Raw genomic sequence first — 20,905 nt, 5'->3', positions numbered from 1 at the left:
TCTGTAAGCATCATGTTTTGTGTTTTGTTGTAATTTGATCATTCCTGCTTTGTTTAAATGTCTGGTTTGTCTGATATAGTCTTTCCCAGGGTTGTTGTTTAATGCATTTTAATCAGGTGTGAAGTCTAAAACATTAGAGGTAGATGCTCAAAAAATACAACTAATACACTTGGGTGTTTGCTGTATTTGATTTTATTCAGTGCTACTGTATCTTTAATGAGTAACATGGGTTGAGTTACCTTTACTCACTAGCTAACTGACAGGTTACACTTTCACATACAATAAAGAAATAGCTTATTATGCTGCTCTTCAAGTGCTCTTTATACTACCCCCAAAATGCATATGATACATACAATTACCCCCAGTCACTCAGGATATCAGTACTCCAAGAATACTGAAAATACAATGTATTATACTCAGGGGAGACAGTTTTAAATTTTGCATTCAATAACAGGAAAAATAAATATGTATTTTTATATGTTTAGGGTTAATTTGGTTTTTTTGGCTTTTCCTCTACCACTGAGAAATGCTCATCATTGGGTGGCTGCAGCTGGAACTGCTAGGAAAAGTTCTTCATTTCATATCATCAGTATTGAGCTTTTGGATGCTGCTTCACATTAACACACACACACACACACACACACACACACACACACACACACACACACACACACACACACACACACACACACACACACACACACACACTCATATATGCATTTAAATAGAAACAGAAAATGATTGTCTGCTGCCACATACGGAATCATTTTTTTTTTTTTTTTTTACTTTTTTCATTGTCATCTTAGAGCCTATAGATATAGCCGAGGTCCAGTTTCAAGGGTCAGCTGTAAACCTTTTTACTCTTGGCCTACAAACACGCACGCACGCACGCACACACACACCTCTTACATCCGGTAATATGCTTCACACCTTCCTTCCGTCCCGTATGGAACGGTCAGGGAATTAGCCGTCTTGTGCGCGCGCAATAAGCCAGGGGTTGCGGGAGCGCGCGCGGATTGTCCACCATCTCAGCCCCTCAGGCTTTGCAAATCGCACGTCTTGTCAATCATCTCCCTGGCAAAGACTTGATCCTCCGTAAGCACTGGTGAGTCCTCTTTTCACTTTTCTTTCATCTGAAGTGTAAATTAAAAACAGGCGCACATCATTTGATTGTCCAGCACCCAGGGATATGCATTTAAATCCCATGGTGTATGATTGAGCAGAGTCGTTTTGGACTTTACCACTCATTTCTTTGAATTACACTTGGTAGTGTGTGCAATACCCATGACTTGAGCTACTGTTATTATTGAAATCCCCCCGGTGGATGCAGTGGTGTGTCTCAGGGTGCTGAGGCTGTTTTTTCCAAACCACCGTCTGCGTGCGCACAACTGTTGCACAAATGAGCATTCATTAAATATTTATCGAATCACCAAATCAGGTCGTATCAACTACCCAGGGATTCATGTGTCAAAATAGAAATAATTTGGTGTAGTCGATGTTTTATTCTGGTTTAGATTTAGGTTGAAAAGATAATCTTGTAGGGAGGTGTGTAGGCTTGAGTGAAAGTTTGGTGGAGGTCAGTTTGAGACTTCACTTCAGTTTCTCCGTTTGTTTGAGTTGTGCTCTCTGTTGCGGCGCTGAAAATCAGCGCGGGGTCGGTGCTTCGGGAAAGAGCTTCAGAGCTGCTCGGTGCCCCGTTAATGTTTGTGTACAGGTACGCCTGACCCTCCGGCGTCTCCAGTTGAGCTGTCAGCAAGCTTACAGGCCTATAAGCCCCATGCTGAGACACACGCAATTCAGTTGTTACTACTGCCTGCTTTAAAATTAACAGGAAAGGAGGATAAATACACCACACACACACACACACACACACACACACACACACACACACACACACACACACACACACACACACACACACACACACACACACAAATCAATAAAAAATAATGAAATAAATAAAATATGAGGAGAATGGTAGTACTCATGGGTGATGATCACGCTATCAATGAGATGCAGATTTATCGATTAATAAAAACAAAACAAAACAAAGAAATCAAAGTAAGATCTCCTGGGGGACATCACACAGTACACTAACAAGTATAAAACGCATTAAGAAAGCTCTTGCCTTAATGGAGAACTTTTCAACTTTTTCGTTTCAATCCAGTTGTATTTGGCTAAAATTTTATTTCCATGTTGAGCTCTGAACCTCTGTGACCTCATAATTGGCAACAGACAGAAAACTGTAAGCCTTGTGGGAGGGCCTGCCTGATGGCAATGGTGGCTTTACATGATGATTGAAGTGTGGGAAGGCTTGGGGAGCTACAGGAAAAAAGGAGAACTGTGTGAATAAATTTTAGATGTCGGACAGGAAGGAGTGAGATGTGGTCCTGCTCGCAAGCTTCAGGTTTAATATTTCCAGCAGATTAATGATGGACCTCTGTGGTGTGATCCTGGGAGATGATTAATTCAGGTGCCTGCAAAGTGTGCATAAATATTGTTATGTATCAACAATATAAAAAATTTTAGAAATCTCAGACAATGAAGAAAAGACACCACAACTAATATGCTAAATGACTAGTGCTCAACACATGGGACATGCCCTGCATATGAAAATAAAATAATAAATTCAGACCTGCTTTTGTTTCTCCAAAGACAGGACAAAGTACAAGTAATGCAAAATTCATGGAGATGTAACTGAAACACAGCTATAATCCTGTCCCTCCAAATGATGTCTTTTTTGTGTAAAATTTACACTTAATAGAGAAATGAGATATTACCTAATTAAAAGTTTGCACTAGAAGAGCAGAAGGAAGTAAAAATTGCTCAAGGTTTCAAAACCTTTTGTTTTGCCTGCAGTGTCTTGGCAAAGTGTGTCAAACTGTAAACTGTGTATAACTCTACCAATATGCAAAGTGCAATCATGATTCAAAAACGGGGAATGGTCTATACACTATTTGGCTTCAAATAGTAATTTTAATCTATAAATAGTAACATTAATAAATACAATTAATATAAAAAAAAGTAATAACAATTGTAAAATGTGAAAAAAAAAGTAAATATAAGAGCAAAATTTGTATTTGTTGGACTCAATCTTCCTCGGGTAGTTTTTCAAGGAGAAGAAAGAGCTGACATCTTTTTCAGAAGCTCTAGTTAGTCAACAGATGATGGGAATAATAACAAAATATCATAAGTTGGCAGCCACAACTCCAGAAAAAAGTAGAATAGATGCCCCAAAAGACAATGTTGGCGCAGAATGAATCAGTGGTCTGTGGAAATTTTTTTTTTTTTTTTATCTGTATACACATATAATATATCAATTATAGACCTAACTGAGCAAATTACACTGGAAAATTTGCAATGAAAAATATATACTATATAAATCGTGTTAAAGAAAATATTCAACATAGATCACACAGAAAAAAACACTAAAAGTTCAGAACATCATTGAGAATGAATTATTGCTGAAAAAAAGTCACTCACAATAAAGCATAGAAGAGGTTTGGACACACTCTCCCGTTCATATGATGGGTGAGTGTGTCCAGACTTTTGACTGGTATTGTACATATTGAGACATTTTGGTGAGAGGATACAAAGCCCCCTTCCTAAGAAAGCTCTTATCAGTTTTAACTTCTTGTTAGGTGCAGAAACACAAACACCACTGTAGATAGAGATGATGATAAAATGTTTTATAATTCTTTAGAATGGATTGCAGGTTCTTTGATCTTATATTACTTAAATGATCAGCAATAATAAATGATGATAATAAACACTGTTGAGTTTTTCCAACAAAAGCAAGGCCACATAGTAAGTTTATCATAATAACACTGTTGCATGTAATAACACCTTTTATTTTAAATTTCTTACTACGGTGGGGGTGATTTTAAAAAAATGACACCTCCAAGTAAAATTGCATTGTGCAAAGTGTGTCTATAATTAGTATCGGGGACATAGGAGAGGAATGAAAATACAAAGCACTACACATTAAATGCTGAGGCCGAGATGAGAGGATCGCGCTGCTCTCCTTGCATGGTATGAATGGACTGACGTAACTTTTGAATAACTGAAGCTCAAAGACAAAATAATACTTTGAATTCCCAGACTGAAATATTTTGTCTTCCAAGCTCTGATCTTGATTAATGCTCATGCATTACTACAGAATAAAACATTCAAAGTAAAAGTAAGGTTAGCCCTTTGGTTTCACAAAAGGCTAACCTTCACCTTCTGGGTGATTTCCTCTGTCACGTTCAGCCACCGTGCCCCCACTCTTACAGCTGACTTTGTTGCTCTCTGTACTACCTCACCTGATCTAGTCTAAAAAGAGCTGTGACAAGACTGTGGGCATTTTTTTTAAAGCCTCAAAACAGAGCTCGGGGAATGTGTTTTTCTCTTAGACTACATTGTTTACATTATTCTGAATGGTTATTCCCAAAGAAGCCAAAAAGTGACTTCCTGTCCCAGTTTGAGCTTGCTCCATATTTTATTTCTGTGAATTCAAGGGATTTATAGCACTTACAAAAGTGTGAGTCACAGCCATTCGCGATACCACTTCATTCTTTAGCTTCAAACTCTGAGCTCAGTGACCAAATTGTCCCAACAGATTGTAAGCTGTGCTGCTTGGATTGCAGTGTGGGCTTAATCTGAGCCTACAGCTTCAATTGGGTAAAAAAAAGAGACAAGACAGCTTAATTTTGGCTTTGGGTTTATCTGTCAGTCTGAAAGAGCCACTACTGTTTTTTTCAATCTATCAATCTATCTATCAATCAAAAATTTTATTTCTGCCACACAGAGGCAGAGAAGTCAGTTTTTGCCCCCTTTTTTTTAATGACCTTTTTAAAAAATTACAATAACAAATATGTAATAATAATACAAGTTAAAATAAAATAAAGCCTATAACCCTTGACCGTTTAATTGTTATACTTGTAAGCTTTACTTTCAGGAAGGACAGTACAAAACAGCTGCATTGTGTTGAATATTATAACTCAGCTAGGAGGTAGTTACGACCTTAGCTGGCGGACCTTTGCCGGCGCTTAACTCTTGTTTTCTCTTTCATATTCCCACAGAGGGATGAAACGGAAACGAGTGCATGCCCTTAACCACAGCAATGAGTGAGTCATCGTCCTTTCACTCACAGAAGCTTGTTTCATTGGCCCGATCGCTGTCTGGGCTCGGACTGGACGCCGCCAATGGAGGCCCTGTCAACCCAGCTGACAATGATGAGCCTCCGCCTCCGGTATGGTTGTCTCTGAATACAAATATCCACATCTTATGGCTTTAACATCCTGCATCTATAGTTCATCTTGTCCTCAGCTCTGCTTTTTTTTTTTATCCTGGAGATGTCAGATGTTGAATTTTGCTACATTGTCTGTACAGTGTCCCCCTAAGATCACAATCTTTAACTCATCAATCAGCCAAATTATAATATGTGTTCTTTGGTTTGTTATTAGGAGTCTGGTATTGAGCTGGGCCCTGGGCTTTTTTTTGCTGATGGCAAGAGGAAAGTGGACTATGTGCTTTGCTACAAATACAAAAAAAGGCGAACATCTAAGCCACGCTTTTCCATTTCATCTAACGGGAGTCTTCCAATACCGATCCCAATGCCAATACCAGTACAAGGTCAATGGGAAACAGAAGCAGAGTCCGGGGAGGCAGGAGCGCCTGCAGGAGACGCAGAGGAGTCAAAGCTTACTGAGGAGGAAAAGGCTTTAATGAGGGAGGAGTTTGAAGCGGGTCTGCTGGAGGCTGGGCTACAGATTGAGCGCGATAAGGAGGTGTGTATATGCTTTTACGGCGCTTTCACAGTGAATATTGTTGTTTACCACTAATCCTGTGATTGGACAGCTGCCCATCAGGTAAAGCTTAAGCCTGTCTGCTGAAGCTAGAAGCCTCGTCTGCATGATAAAATGGTTACTTTCAGTGGCGTATTTGTGGATAATAAATTATAAATACATCATTATTACCAAAAGGTTTATTTTTATCCTACTGGTGTCTTTGTACGTACATACATTATTGTGTGTCCATGTGGGTATTTTTTTTTTGTCTCTGTGCAGGGTTTGGAGGCTAAATTGGCCACTCTTTTACACGAGGATTAAGAGCATTGATTGTAAGGGTGAAGCCAAAAGCCAGATTATAGGACCTTATTAAACAGTGATCTAATAATATGAAGGGCGGCACATACATGTATTTGGCTGTGAATAGTAGGTCTCATCTGTATTTATGGCTAGAGAGATGTACACAGTGCTTACGGCATACCGTGTGCACGTGTGTATTTGAGATACTTTGAATATTGGGTGTAAAATAAATATTGAGATAGTGTGCTTAATCATGTTGAAGAGATAACATCAAAGAGACTATTGTTATTGTAGATAGCATTAACATTATTATGTTTCATAATATTCATTACTTGTCCCATTGAGGGCCAGGATACATGTGAAGAGGGTGTTATGAATTGATAACTGGGGCTTTGCTGTAAATGCAACGTTATATCTGCGAGGTGATGTTTGAGTTGGATGTTGTACCTGCCGAGCGCTGTGGTCACTGCAGCGATTGCTTTGGCAGACAGGAAGTCTAGAAATTGGGTAACTGACCACATTTCCTACTATCATAATACTATGATACTATGATAACTGGCTACATTATTCTGACTTGCAGGCAAGCATCCCAACAACTATCTCCAATTTTTTATACTTTACAGGATTGAGTGGTCCTCGGTTTGTGATAATGGAATATTTTATAAAACAGCCTCATTATAACAGAAATTGTCAGGTTTAGTGACGACTCATCTGCCTCGATACAAGCTTACATGTTTAAACGTTATGAGTTATGAGTACTGCACGCATGTAATTTTTTTGTTTGTGCGTTCATATTTCTAATGACTGTTTGTGGTAATATGTGTGTTGATGTGCAGAGGTCAAACGGTGTGGGGTTTATTCGACTGCACATCCCGTGGTCAATACTCAGCCGAGAAGCAGAGCTGCAGAAGATCAAAGTTGCTGTAAAAAAGGTCAGCAGCTTCATGCAGTCAATAACATATCGTGGTCACTGAAATTTCAGGGGGGGTTTTGGCATATTTTAAGCATTTTCAGGAGTTTAATTTGCGCTGGGGACTTGCATGTCAGAAAGTTGCTTTGATCGGTATGGTTTTGCTGTGTGTTTTCTTTGAGCAGAAATGTGAATTGCGGAAACGGACGGGCATTGCTGGGATGTGGGATTCTGTTGCCACCAAACTCAACACACCATTTCAGCCGGACGTCCCCGATTTTGACATCCAGAGAGACTCAGAGTCACGTGTCCATTTTAAAACTCTCAAACACCCCTTTATCAGAGACAAACTCCATCTGTGAGTAAACAGATAGTCATGCTCACTTATGTGCTCCTCTGGTGAAAGTACTTTAGTCTTGGCTGGGCACACACATATGGTGAAGTTCAAGCTTATTGGTGATTTAGATACCAAAATCTTATCTAAATCAAGTGGTAGGGAGGAAGGATGGTGTGTATTTATCACATAAATCAAACTTTGATTGCTGCCTGATCAAATGCTAATTTAAAAGTCTTTTTGCTACTAAAATGCACACAAAAAACGAACTTGCTATTAGCAAAACTTTGAAAAGTTTTTTTTTTTTAATTCTGCTTTATTTTATGACTACAGGTATGACATCAAGTCAACAGAGACTGTGTTTGACAATGCAACACGGAGCAGAATAGTGCGTCCAAGTATAATTCACTTCAATTTTTTTTGTTATGAGAAATGTATTAATGTGTAAAATGTCAATGCATGTGACTCCACACGACATTTGTTTACCGTGTTATGTGTGCTTCTAGGTAGCTGAGATTATTTCACGTACTACCTGCAGACAGACCTGTCAAACCACCGGTAAGATCTGTTTTTTTTTTGTTTTTCATATTATTCAAACTCATGCTGCCGGTGGTCACTAAACTCTCTTTGTGTTGCACTTTTTGTGTCATAAGGCATAAACTCATTATTAGCTCGGGGTGTCTATGTCGCTGCTTTTCCTCTGCATGACGTAAGTAAAACAGAAATATCCTGTTTACTTGTACACCCGTGGATGAACTTTTGCTCATCTACACAACTTTTAATAATACAGCTACTTCACATAAACAAGTACAAATCCAAAAAAAATCTCCACTTGTGGCTGTGCATAAAATATGACATAATGTAAGCCACTGCATGCTTTAATAAGAGTTGATCACTTGTTCTGTTTTAGGGGTCGTTCACAAGGAGAGGACGGAAAGATCAGAGAAATGATAGACAGGTCAGTTGTCTAACTGGATTATGAGAAAAATGTGTTGACAAAATGTTTTCCTCTGAAACATATTTGATGAAGTCAGTGGAGCTGAAACCATTTGCTCTCTCCAGTTGATCATCTTGATATACCTAATTATTTGGGAATTAAAATCTGCTGTCACTGAGCTTCAGACTTTTTAGGCACTGACATTTTTTTGTAGTAAACTGAACAAATCTATATGAAACCCAGTAGTTTAAGCTCTTTCAAATTCATAATACACTTTGGTTATTCGTTATTAATATTGAGGGTGGTGTCCATACATCCCTCATTTATTAACTGTTATAAACTGGGTATTTACTGTTCTGTCATGTGCTTATGTGTTCTTCAGCTCCTCCATGAAGAATGGGCTAACTATGGTGTCATGCATAAATACCAGCCTGTGGACCTGATCAGGTACTGAGCAGTAAATTTCTAGCTATAGCTTTAGCTTGTGACTGCAGTGTTCATGACAGTACTGATCTTCAAGAGATAGTAGTGGTGCAGTAGTCTTTAAAGCTTGTCATTATTATTATAATAGATGCAATGCCATGGGTTTATTAAATTCAAAGTAGTAATTCTCTCAGGTTCATGAATGTGCTAAGTAAATGTCAAGGTTTCAAATGTTTGCCTTATTAGATTAATCATTTCTTGTGTGTAAGCTTAATAACTGAGTTTTTAAATTGAAAGTCGTTGAGTCTAAAATGACGCATCTCCTTGGCTCTGCATATTTCCATCTGACAAGAATATATAGCCTGCACAGCCAAGCAGTTAATACCTTGTTCCTTTACAGGAAATACTTTGGAGAGCAGATTGGGCTGTATTTTGCATGGCTGGGTGTTTATACTCAGCTCCTCATCCCTCCTTCAGTACTGGGCATCATTGTCTTCCTGTATGGCATACTCACTGTGGATACCAATGTGCCAAGGTGGGCGGATAATAACTCTTCAAATCTATTAATGCTTATCAAAGTGCATTACTGCCACACAGTATTAATACTATTACGCATGTGTTTTTTTTACACGTGTTTCAGTCAGGAGACATGTAATGACACCTTGAACATCACCATGTGTCCACTCTGCGATGGCGTGTGTGACTATTGGCATTTGAGTTCGGTGTGCTCATTGGCCCGAGCTTCATACCTGTTTGACAATGGAGCCACTGTCCTCTTTGCTATTTTCATGTCTCTGTGGGGTAACTATATACTCTAATGCAAATTTCTGTTATAGAATATACAATATATTTTGGCGCAACAGCTACAGTACACTGATAGAACGCTTTGATATTTTTAATCCATCTTTCAGTTAACCCAGATGTGGATGTTAAAATGGGAAGCTACTTCTTATTTGACGGGCCATAACTCAACAGCTGAAAAAAATGTTTCAGTCTGAAATCAGATGAAGCTGATCTAGTTGTTATGACCTTGTTTATGGGACATGGATATTTTGTTACTATAATGATGGAGAGATGATTGCTTAACTCTCTGAAAGACACAAGCTTAGGCAGAGGACTCAGGTGCATGAGTATACATAACTTATATAAAACTTGGTTTCAAAACTTAATGCAGGCTAAAGAAAAACCATGTATCCATCAGTATTACTGAGGGTTCCTGCCCCCCATTTTTTTTTTTTTTTTACCCTGTGGAATGCAAACAGCCATATAGTTTTATAATTCTTTTGAATTCTAGTGATTTCTAACAAATCATTGTTTTCATTTTTCTTGTAGCTGCATGGTTTCTTGAGCACTGGAAAAGGCGGCAGATGTATCTGAAACACTCGTGGGACCTGACGAGCCTGGAGGATGAGGAGGTATTCAAAGATTCAACATACTGTGCAATGAAAACACATGCATTACCTGAAAGTATTCACCAACACAGTTTATTTACTGATTATTGCATAATTTTTTTTTCACTTTCTATTTTTATAACCCAAGTGAGTCAAGTCTAGAGTTTTAACCTCTTGGCCCATGACGACAGGGATCAGATGTAGTTTACTTTGAAGATTATCATTTTACTCAGAACGCTGACCTTCCCCTAACACACACATACCTATAGGCACCCATGTATACATGTATTAACAAGACCGTCCTGGGTGTTAAGTGCGGTAATGGGATTGTCTGGTTCTTAACGGGTATTTGCTGCATAGTATGACAAAGCAGGACCATAACATACACAGAACAAATATAGCTGTTTGAACTTTGCTTGAGATTATTCAGCAGATCTATATGTGAGCTCGACACTTCTCTAAGTGAAAATGCCAGAGGTCAGAGAAGAATGGTCAAACTGCTTCAGGCTGATAGGAAGGCAACAATAACTTAAATAACCACTCGTTTCAACCGAGGTATGCAGACGAGCATCTCTGAATGCACAACACATCAAACCTTGGAGCAGATAGCCTACAGTTGCTGTGTGCCACTCCTGACAACTATAAACAAGAAACTGAGGCTACAGTTCACATAGAATATTGGAAAAATGTTGCCAACTGAGCATCATTTTAACACCACAGCCCACCTGAGCATTGTTGCTGACCATGCCCATTCCTTTGTGACCACAATTTGCCCAATTTACGATGGCTGCTTCCAGCAGCATAACATGCTATGCCTTAAAGCTCAAATCTTCTGAAACTGGTTCGTTGAACATGACAGTGAGTTCATCGTACTCAAATGGCCCCCACAGTCACCAAATCTCAATCTAATAGAGAACTTTTAAGATGTGGTGGAATGGGAGGATCACATCATAGTTGTGCAGCTGATGAATCTGCTGCAACTGTGGGATGCAATCTATCCATTTTTTAACCAAATTCTTATCCAGTATTTTCAGTTGTGAGACTATATATATAATATATATACATAATGCAGAGAATCATCAACTGTGTTGAGTTAATGTACAGAATACATTTGTGAAAACAACAGATTTTTCTTATACTCACTCTAACCTCTAACTAAGTGTGCATGTGTGTGTCCGTCTCTTTCATTTGTCTCTGTCTCTGCTGCCTAAAGGAGCGAGTCCAGGTGGGCAACTTTCTCTACCCATTTTATGTAGTGTGAAAAGAATTTATTAATATTATTTTAATGTATTGGTATTTAGTGGGCTATTTATATACAGTTGAGAATTTTAATTCTAAAAATCAACTGAAAACTGAAAATGAAGTTCTGTTCATAGCCACAGTTGCAGACTGTTTTAATGTAAAACTGTGAATGGCTCACACAAAAATGTAGTTTTTGTAGTGGCAGATGTGATTCCTTACTTCATGGTTCATGTATTTTAACTTTTGTGTGTGCATTTGTGTGTGTGTGTGTGTGTGTGTGTGTGTGTGTGTGTGGGTGTGTGGGTGGGTGGGTGCACTGCAGGAGGAGATGAGACCTGAATATGAAGAAGCGCTGCAAGAGAAAAAAACCAAGCTGAAAGCACAGTCTGCAAAAAAGGTATAGTGTGGATTGTATACTGTGCTTCAAATTTGGTTTTATAACTTGTCACACAAAATTCACAGATTTAACTCACTCTGTGGGTTTTCCTCTGTTCCAGATGACTCAGTCTGGGGATGGTACAGATGGAGAAACAGACCAGATGCTTTCCTCCCAGGTATGACTGCGCTGCCCTGAGAGACAGGACATTTTGTGGACAGAGCTGCTGGGGGCAGAGGGCAGGGCTGTATTTAAACTTCCCTCATTATTGCTAGCAGACAGTGCTTCTCCCTGATTTACCTTTACCCTCAGTACCCTCAATTTGATTTTTTGCTATAAAATCAAATTTTTACAGTTCATCCGAGTTTTTCATGTGTTCTGAAGTTAATACAGACCGTGTGTGTATGACTTTATGTTGGTTCATAATAAACCCCCTTCACCTACTGTGGGTGGTTGAGTCCAAAGCAGCTTACCTGCCTGAGATTAGCCCAGATTACTGCTGGAGAGGGAAAAGCGAGCAGAGGAAGAAGGGGAGGGAATGTCTGTCCTTTGAGATGGCAAACGTGGACCTGCCACACAGGAAAAACATGTGTGCAGAACACGAGTTCTGCATTACTGCACTTCAAAAAATATAAAGTGCTACATCATAGGCAGATGCTTCTGAGAACCCAAGTAATATGCATGTTTTTTTCTTGACAGCAAGAGCCAGAGTCACTGGATGTAGAGGATCACATGTCGGGTTATCTCATCAACATATCCACCTTACTACTGCTGGTACTGCATCCATGCTTTCTTCTTATTCTCACTTTTCTATCTGTCTCTTTGTTGAATCATGATATTTTAGGTGAGGATCATGGATCATTTTTATTGCTTGTATTAAACAGAAATCAGAAGGTTTTTTTCTTGTCCATTCATCTCACATCAATCTGTGGCACCAACAATGAATAATTACTAGAAGCAGCCAAATTATTTTAGTAAAACGGTGTTAAACAAAAATAAAAATGAGATTTTATATATATATATATATATAAACTTATATATAACTTAAAACTTATATATAAGTTTATATATATATATATATATATATATATATATATATATATATATATATATAAACTTAAAAATACTGTTAAATAATTTAAGTAGATATTTACAGATATTGATCAATTGAGCCTGTCATTTATTTTTTTAATGTGTACCTTTTGTGTGTTCAGATATTTGTAACCTTCTCAGCGGTGTTCAGTGTGGCGGTTTACCGTATCTGCATGTTGAGCGTGTGGTCCATGAATCCTGATCCAGAGGCCAAGGCCAGTGTTAGGATGACAGTCACAACCACAGGCATCATCCTCAACATGCTGGTCGTTCTGGTGTTGGAAGAGGTCTATGGAGCGATTGCTGTGTGGCTAACTGAGCTCGGTACTTTATTTAATGCTATTAGAAAGTTTATTTGCGGAAATTGTCTAGATTGGAGACTGAATGCAGTAACATGTTGGAGGGCTCTGGGCTCTGACAGGCAAACATATTTCATTATTTCATCACTGCATTATTCCTCTGAAACATTTCCATTAATTCTGTAGCTTTAAGCGTCTCTAAAATAGTCACTCTGTTTTCCAAGAACTGTCTTTAAGTCTTCTGCTGTGCCTCTTGAGTTTTAATTTTCACATAACTGTATCATGTCATCTAACGTGATTAGATAAACTTCAGCACTGTATTTGAGTATAATAGGGCATGTTACAGATGTAGGGAGTCTTGCTAATATTGCTAATGAAACATAACAATTAAAAAGAATCTGGTGATATCTTTATAGTTGTAATTGTATATAATATAATTAAGTTATGTCTCAACAGAACTTCCTAAGACAACGGAGGAGTTTGAAGAGAGACTAATATTCAAGTCCTTCTTTCTCAAATCCATGAACGCCTTTGCACCTATATTCTATGTGGCCTTCTTCAAGGGCAGGTACGTGTTTCTTTCTTTTTTCACTCACTCATAAAGTGACCAGGGGTCCCACTTTATGTGGGACAGCACAGCATTTTTATCCTTTGTCCATCATCCCACAATGTGGAAATACTTACACATTTTGATTGGCACTGGTTTTCAAAAGTCAACACTGCAGGACAGACACTTGTGTTAACCTGTCACTGTGTTTTGCTGCCTACGCTGCACCCAATGGGGAAAACTGCGAGTGACTGCAAAGTCATATTGCAGTACTGTCACTTTCACTCCTTGTTGGTCTTTTCAGGCTTTTGTCATCTCCTTCATATCAGGGTGTGTTCCGAAAATGGTGCATTTTCATTTTAATGCCACATATATTGTGACAGAATATGATGGAAACTGTACTGCTTAAAACTTTAAGGGAACACTTGAATAATCTTAAGCTAGAGTTTTCATCTGATTTTGAATCCAGCTCTCAAAGGGTTGGTGGTTTTGGTTTTCACTGACCATTGTTATATCATCTGTTCTCAACAAATTTTATAATTTATGTCAGATTCATTCATCAAGACCTGTTGTGCGATTTAGGTGTTCCCCAAATTGTTTTGAGCAGTGTTCAAAGAAAAGGGAAATGCAGAGACTAGGAAGCTGCTGATGGGCCATCTTTGCTGTTTTTTCTTTTTCTTTTTTTTGTTTTTTTTTTTTGCTCAGTGGAGAATATGATGTGAAGACATTAAGAACAAACTGAAACTTTCTTTTTTGGTTTGTTGAGATCTGTTCAGCCTACTCACTCGGCACTGTCTGCTTTTGTTCCTTTATCATGTGACTTGGTCCTCTCTTCATACAGGTTTGCTGGGCGGCCTGGCGATTATGTTTATGTCTTTGGAGACTATCGCATGGAGGAGGTTTGTCACACTGTACACATCAGGGATTATTGATTTGTGTTTGTATATCTAAGGTAAAGAAGGTGCATCTGTATTTTATGTAAATGCGTTTGTCCATCTATAGTGTGCTCCTCCTGGCTGCCTCATTGAGCTGTGCATCCAGCTCAGCATGATCATGCTTGGAAAACAACTCATCCAAAACAATGTGTTTGAGATACTCATACCGTAAGTGTTTCTGAACATATACTGCATCATTTAACTAATTTCTTCTTCTCTTCTCTGACTCTGTAATTATATCTTCTCTGTTTTACAGTAAGCTGAAAAAGATGTACAGAACAATACAGGAACAAAAAGGAATGAACAGAGGAGCAGAAGATGAGGAGGATGAAACAGAAGAGAGGAGACCAAAGCAGCAATTTGACAAAGATTTCACCCTTGAGCCCTTTGAAGGTGTCAGTCCAGAGTACATGGAAATGAGTAAGTCTCTTCTGGTCTCTCGAATATTTTATTCACAAAATCACCCACTACTGCAATCGCAAAATGAACCTATATTAACCTGAATCTCTGTGCATGTCTTAATATATACAGTAATCCAGTACGGGTTTGTGACTCTGTTTGTGGCCTCCTTCCCGCTGGCACCAGCATTCGCTCTGCTCAACAACGTCATTGAGATCCGCCTCGACGCTGCAAAGTTTGTCACTGAAATCCAGCGGCCTGATGCCGTGAGGTGTAAAGACATAGGTACAGCTCTTACACGAGCTCATGTCCACTCTGTCAACCTCTGTGTGAATGTGAAAAAAAGCTGTCCCAAAATTTCTAATCATACTCTTTTTCTTTACATTCCTTTCTTTTACATGAATACGCACACGCACGCATGCAATCACACACGCACACACTGACTGATATGGACGAACACACTTCTCTTTCCCTCTTTGTTTCTTTTCACGCACATGCTGTCTCCAGGGATTTGGTATAACATCCTTTGTGGAATCAGCAAGTTCTCTGTCATCACCAATGTAAGTGTGTGTGTCTGTTTATCTATAAACTCTGACCTCCTGCAGAGACGTTTATACTGAAGTGAAGTACACTTTACTGGCAATTTACTGCTGTTCTTGTGGGAGCTTGAATAAGTTTTAGGCATTTTAGCCAAGTCCTTAGGATTAAGTTCTTGAATTCTTCACTGTAAAGTGTATTTAAAACCTTCTTGCTTTAACCTTGATACTGGTTTGCTGTAATTCTATGCTGTGGCAGTGACTTGTGGTCATCTGAACACTTGGAACATATGCTGGAAAATTTGTACAAAATACCAAAGGTTACTTTTAAAAGATATAATATAATGTTAACATGACACACTACACAGTAACTCCAGTGGCACAGCTCCAGGGGACCACTACATTCTTAATGTATTATTTTATTTATTATATAATATTTATTTTACATTTTGTTTTGTTGTGTAATGCTTATTGTATATTGATCATTATATAGACATTATCACATTTTAAATAGTAAAACAAAAAAACATATTTTTGATCTCAAAACACGGCTCTTACCCACTCTGCTTGATGATGGGGACGTGCACTTCTGTGGTGCTTGCACTTCCATATAAGCTACTTTCCTCATTCACAAGGGGTCACAACAGTGGGTAGGTCCTCACGTTTGCTTTACACTGGGTGCCCTTCCCGATGCAAATATTGACTAATATAATGTCAAATTGATGGCTAAGGTGTAGTTGCTCAAATATATATATATATATATATATATATTAACATAGAAATAAATTGTAAAACAAACATGTTTTTCAAGTGTAATATTTCTGCCAGGGACAAAAACATATTCCAATAGAATGAATGTGTTATAGATAGGCAGTATTACTAATGTCCATTTTTTATTATGGAAATTTTGAGACCATAAAGTTAGATATTACATATTGCTAATCAACAGATGTGCCAACAGTAAACAGTGATGTATAATTGTAACTTTCACCCACCTGTTTGTCTTTTTAGGCATTTGTCATCTCCTTCACGTCCGAGTTTGTTCCACGAATGGTTTACCAATACATGTACAGTGTTAATGGCACCATGAACGGATATACGGAGCACTCACTGTCCTACTTCAATGTTAGCAACTTCCCTTCTGGCACAGCGCCAAACACCACCCTTATCACTGGAGTATCCATGTGCAGGTCAGACTGACTCAATTAACCTTGACCTACCTGGAACTTTCTTAAACCCTTTAGTTCAACAGCTTAACTCTTTACCTGGAATACATACAGAACGGTTTCAGACATGCTCAAGGTTTTCACATTTTGTCATGTGATTCATCACTTTTCATAGATACTCAATAATGACAAAGCAAACATTTTTGAAGGTTTTGTTAAATTTAAAGATTTCAGTTAACATTTGCATCAGTATTCAGACCTTTCAGGGCTATAATTGAGCTCTGGTGCATCCTGTTTCTATTGACCTTGAGATGCTTCTGCAACTTGACTGGAGTTGGCCTATATGAAAAGGCACACACACCTGTCAGTATAATCTCTGGCTCTCATCCATAGCATGACTTTTGTCCTGTCTCCCTCCCCTCAACCCAAACCGGCAGCAGATGACTGCCCCTCCCTAAGCCTGGTTCTGGATTTTCCTGCCCACTGTCGCCAAATGCTTGCTCATAGTAGATCGTTTGATTGTTGGTGTTTTCTCTGTATTATTGTAGGGTCTTTACCTTACAATATAAAGTGCATTGAAGCAACTGTTTTGTTTTGGGGGTTTTTTGTGATTTGGCGCAATCAGTAAAATTGAATTGGTGTATGTCAGACTGAAAACATAGTCTAACCCAAATGACAGGGAGAGTCAGAGTATATCCTGGATAGATTGCCAGTCCATCACATGGCCAACAGGTAAAAACAGACAACCGTTAGTACCTGTGGCCAAATTAGAATAACCAGTTAACCTAACATGCATGTCTTTGGGCTGTGCTTGGAAATTGAGCCCCTAAGAGAAAAACCACATCGGCATAGTGAGAACATGTCTGTCTGGCTCATATGGACAAAGGGACAGTTAACAAAAAATCCAGTGGTCACCATGAATGAGATCCTTTTGTGGAGCTGGGAAAACCTAACAGAAGGACAAGTACTACACCAATCATGGTCCTCATGGTAGAGTAGCAAGTTGGGAGCAATTCCTCATTAAAAGGCACGGTTTCCAGTTCTGTTTAGAGGAAACTGTGCCAACTCAGTTTATACCATCTGTACAGACCAAATCACTCGTGGAAGCGTCATGATTTGAGGATGTTCTTTTGTTTTTGTTAATTTCCACCCAAAACAAGAAAACACAGAAATGGCCTCTGTGAAGGTTCTAGAGTGACCCAGCCAGAGGCCAGAACTGAGACACCTGAAAGTGGCTGTGCAATGACATTAAGCAGTTCTGCCAAGAGGAATGAGTGAAGCTTCCAAAACAAACACGTGCCAAGCTTGTAAGATCCTTCCCAAAGAAGGCCGAGGCTCTCATTGTGACCGAAGATAATTTAACCAAGTCCTGAGAGGAATGTCTGAATACTTACTGTATGTAAAATGGGATGTTTCAGGCTTTTGTTTTTAATACATTTGCAAAACATTCATAAAACTTATCTTTACTTTATAATTGTGGAGTTTTGCATGTAGATTCAGAAGAGGTAAACAAAAAAAGAAAAAAGTTTGGATAGCAGAGAGTTACTGAAGCAAATCTTTCCAAAACATTTTTTTTTCTGTATTTATTCATGCTACTACATGTTCCTCTGTGATAATACTCACTGTGTCCCTTTCAGGTATAAGGACTACAGAGATCCACCATGGGCACCAGATGCGTACACGTTCTCTAAACAGTACTGGTCTGTCCTGGCTGCAAAACTGGCCTTCGTAATTTTCTTCCAGGTATCAAAATAACTTAACTAGTAGTAGATATGCCAAAGTCAGTCTGAAAGGGTATCCAATCTCCAGGTCTTTCTTACTTAACCTAATACCTTTGTATCCAGTTGATATGCAGCTTTCTTTGATTACAGCTCTGTGTCTGGCTTTCTGAAAGCATGTTAATATAATATATACAGAAGTAGAGATGTACCAGTCCAACTTTTCCTCTCCGGATCTCTGCTGACACATGCTCTCTGACAGCAGTGTTGTCTTTGACATTAAGCTGGATATTAATACTGATATTTATACTTCTTATACTTCAATGTGACCACATTTGTTTACTTGATATTTGACACTGACATAGAGAATCTCATTGGGTGTGTAGCCTACCTAATAGCATCCAGTGCCAATCCAGAAGAACAGTGCTTTCTTATAGATTGAAATAAGAAACTACATACACAACTTCCAGTTAACAAAGGCATTCAAAACTATAGTTACCCCTCTTTAAGAAGAAGAAAAACAAAAAAGCTCCTTGTCGTTTTTCCGTCAGAACCTCGCCATGTTCCTCAGCATGTTAGTTGCCTGGATGATCCCAGATGTACCACGATCTCTGCGGGAACAGTTGAAGAAAGAGAACATGTTGCTGATGGAGTTTCTACTGAATCAAGACCAAGAAGCACGTGCCAAAGCTCGCTCCCCAAAACACTCACCCCCCTGCTTCCCCACCATAGACATTGTGGTGGAGGCACCACCAGAAGATCAAGAGGAGTCTCAAGTGCAAGTGGAGGAGGAGGAACTAGTGGGGGTTGAGATGAATTTGGATGCAACCAAACAGAATAGTGACAGTGATCCAGAGATTGGGAAGGCATTTGAAGAAGGTGGAGAAAGTAGACTGGAAGAGCGAGGAGGTGACGAGGAGAACAGAGAGGTCAAAGAGAAAGAAGAAGAAAAAGATGGAGAAGTTAAGGGGGAGGATGGAAAGGAAGAAGATGGAAAGGAATTGATTGAGAAAGAGGAAGGTGAAGAAAAAGAGAAAGAAGGACAGAGAACAAATGAAGATGAAGCACAGGCAGTTGAGAGTGAAAATTTTACTGTAGATCTGGACTCCTTCATGAGCGAGCTGGGCCTCTTAGGTAAGAGGAAACTAAATTCTACAACACAAGTTCTCTGTTCATCTTGTCAATGAAATATATGATTCTTGTGTGTTTCTTTCGATTCATTTTTGATTTTTTCTTTTATAGATGAAGAGCCCTCATCAAGCACAGTAAAAGATACTGAGATTCCCCGCTCAGACTCTAAACAAGAATGCCAGAAAGATGCAGAACCTCTGTCACATCCATCGTCTAAAAGAGGATCATCCCAGAGTCTGAATATCTCCAAGGAAGGGTTTACAACAACAGATGTTGAAACTAAGACTTTGTCATTAATTGCACCTCCTCCCAGAGAGCCAGGCTCAAGGGCCAAGGCCCGATGCTCCACCCTGCCTTCTCGCCACAGAGGGGCTGAGGCTTGTTACAGCCTGCCACGGCCCAGCCACTCCACCAGCCTCACGAGGTTTCAGCAGAAGTCTACACTTATTCCCCTGATTCCGCTGGACCCTTCATCATCGGCTTCACCTAGCCCATTATCTGCCACACACACACTGGTATCCCCATCATCTACACAGCCTGTACTTGCCCAACAGCGCAAAGACTCAAGTGAACTGTTTGTGCTGAAAGGCCCTCCACCCCAACAGCCACGCTCCAGGGGCAAAGCCCGGTGCTCAACCCTTCCTCCAAGACAAAGAGCACCGGGTCCTGAGGAGCACTCTCAAAAGCCTAGCCATTCCACCAGCTTTACAAAGCTGGAAGACCGTATCCCGCCTTCCCCCAGTGAACTGAAGCGCAACACACCAGTATGAGGAGAGCTGCAAGGCAAAGGGTAAAAGAAGGAGTGTGGCAGAGGGAAAGGGAGGACTATCCAGATAAGCTTCTTCTGTCTGTGTCTGGATACACACACACCCCTTCTGTCCTCCCTGCATATACCTGTGTCTAAAAAGAGACCATCAGCTGAACCTCCTTTTTATTGTGTTACTCTTCATTAAACTGCTCAGTGGTTCAGGGCAAAACCTGACAATGGGAGTGCTGGATAATTCAGAGAAAGACTGCTCTGAAACTCTCCTTGACCTGTGAAAACACCACTGGAAATTATTTTCTTTTCTTTCTTTCTTTTCCTTTTTTTTTTAAATTTCTTTTTTTTTTTGTTTTTGGAGCGGTTATTTTTTTTTTGTTTTGTTTTGTTTTTGCCTGCAGTCACATCTCAGTAGCCAATGCTTATCTGTTATTTTCATCCCAACACATGCAGCAGTGCTGCCTTGTAGACCAGCAGAAGATGAAAATGTATACAATGCAATTAGAATCAGCAGATATGCTTGTAGATTTGCATTTAGCTTTAGGAGTTTTGATATATAAAGACATAAACTTATAATAAAAGAACCACCTGTTTTTAATGTTCCGTTTTAATGTTCTAATGTGTTTAATTGTTCTTCA

General features: G+C 39.2%; 1 protein-coding gene across 2 annotated transcripts; it reads left to right on the top strand.

The window, feature by feature from the left end:
• The first annotated feature begins 990 nt into the window (after nucleotides 1-990).
• ano2a (anoctamin 2a) lies at nucleotides 991-20,865 on the top strand. 2 transcript variants are annotated; one of them, XM_030730802.1, is made up of 28 exons: nucleotides 991-1,105; nucleotides 5,064-5,233; nucleotides 5,448-5,771; nucleotides 6,908-7,003; nucleotides 7,167-7,339; nucleotides 7,649-7,703; nucleotides 7,822-7,873; nucleotides 7,969-8,024; nucleotides 8,226-8,273; nucleotides 8,635-8,699; nucleotides 9,076-9,210; nucleotides 9,316-9,476; nucleotides 10,008-10,090; nucleotides 11,280-11,291; nucleotides 11,631-11,705; nucleotides 11,806-11,862; nucleotides 12,384-12,458; nucleotides 12,899-13,100; nucleotides 13,532-13,643; nucleotides 14,464-14,521; nucleotides 14,625-14,725; nucleotides 14,814-14,977; nucleotides 15,089-15,241; nucleotides 15,464-15,516; nucleotides 16,504-16,682; nucleotides 18,296-18,401; nucleotides 18,928-19,510; nucleotides 19,619-20,277. In XM_030730802.1, exons 2-28 carry the CDS (start codon nucleotides 5,087-5,089, stop codon nucleotides 20,275-20,277), a joined length of 3,984 nt encoding a protein of 1,327 aa, XP_030586662.1. In that variant the 5' UTR covers nucleotides 991-1,105; nucleotides 5,064-5,086. The 2 variants fall into 2 exon arrangements, with proteins under 2 accessions (XP_030586662.1, XP_030586661.1); XM_030730801.1 differs by lacking the exon at nucleotides 991-1,105 and having other exon boundaries at nucleotides 5,087-5,233; nucleotides 19,619-20,865.
• Nucleotides 20,866-20,905: the final 40 nt, after the last annotated feature.

This window comes from Archocentrus centrarchus, chromosome 6 (genome assembly GCF_007364275.1).
Source record: "Archocentrus centrarchus isolate MPI-CPG fArcCen1 chromosome 6, fArcCen1, whole genome shotgun sequence".
Classification (NCBI taxonomy): Eukaryota; Metazoa; Chordata; class Actinopteri; order Cichliformes; family Cichlidae; genus Archocentrus; species Archocentrus centrarchus.
This window is presented reverse-complemented; position numbering and strand designations above follow the sequence as displayed.

Coding starts and splice junctions, on each gene's coding strand:
- ano2a (XM_030730801.1), top strand. CDS start 5,087: ATGCCCTTAACCACAGCAATGAGTGAGTCATCGTCCTTTCACTCACAG. Junction 7,704..7,821: donor ATGCAACACGGAGCAGAATA/GTGCGTCCAAGT, acceptor GTGTGCTTCTAG/GTAGCTGAGATTATTTCACG. Junction 7,874..7,968: donor ACAGACCTGTCAAACCACCG/GTAAGATCTGTT, acceptor TTGTGTCATAAG/GCATAAACTCATTATTAGCT.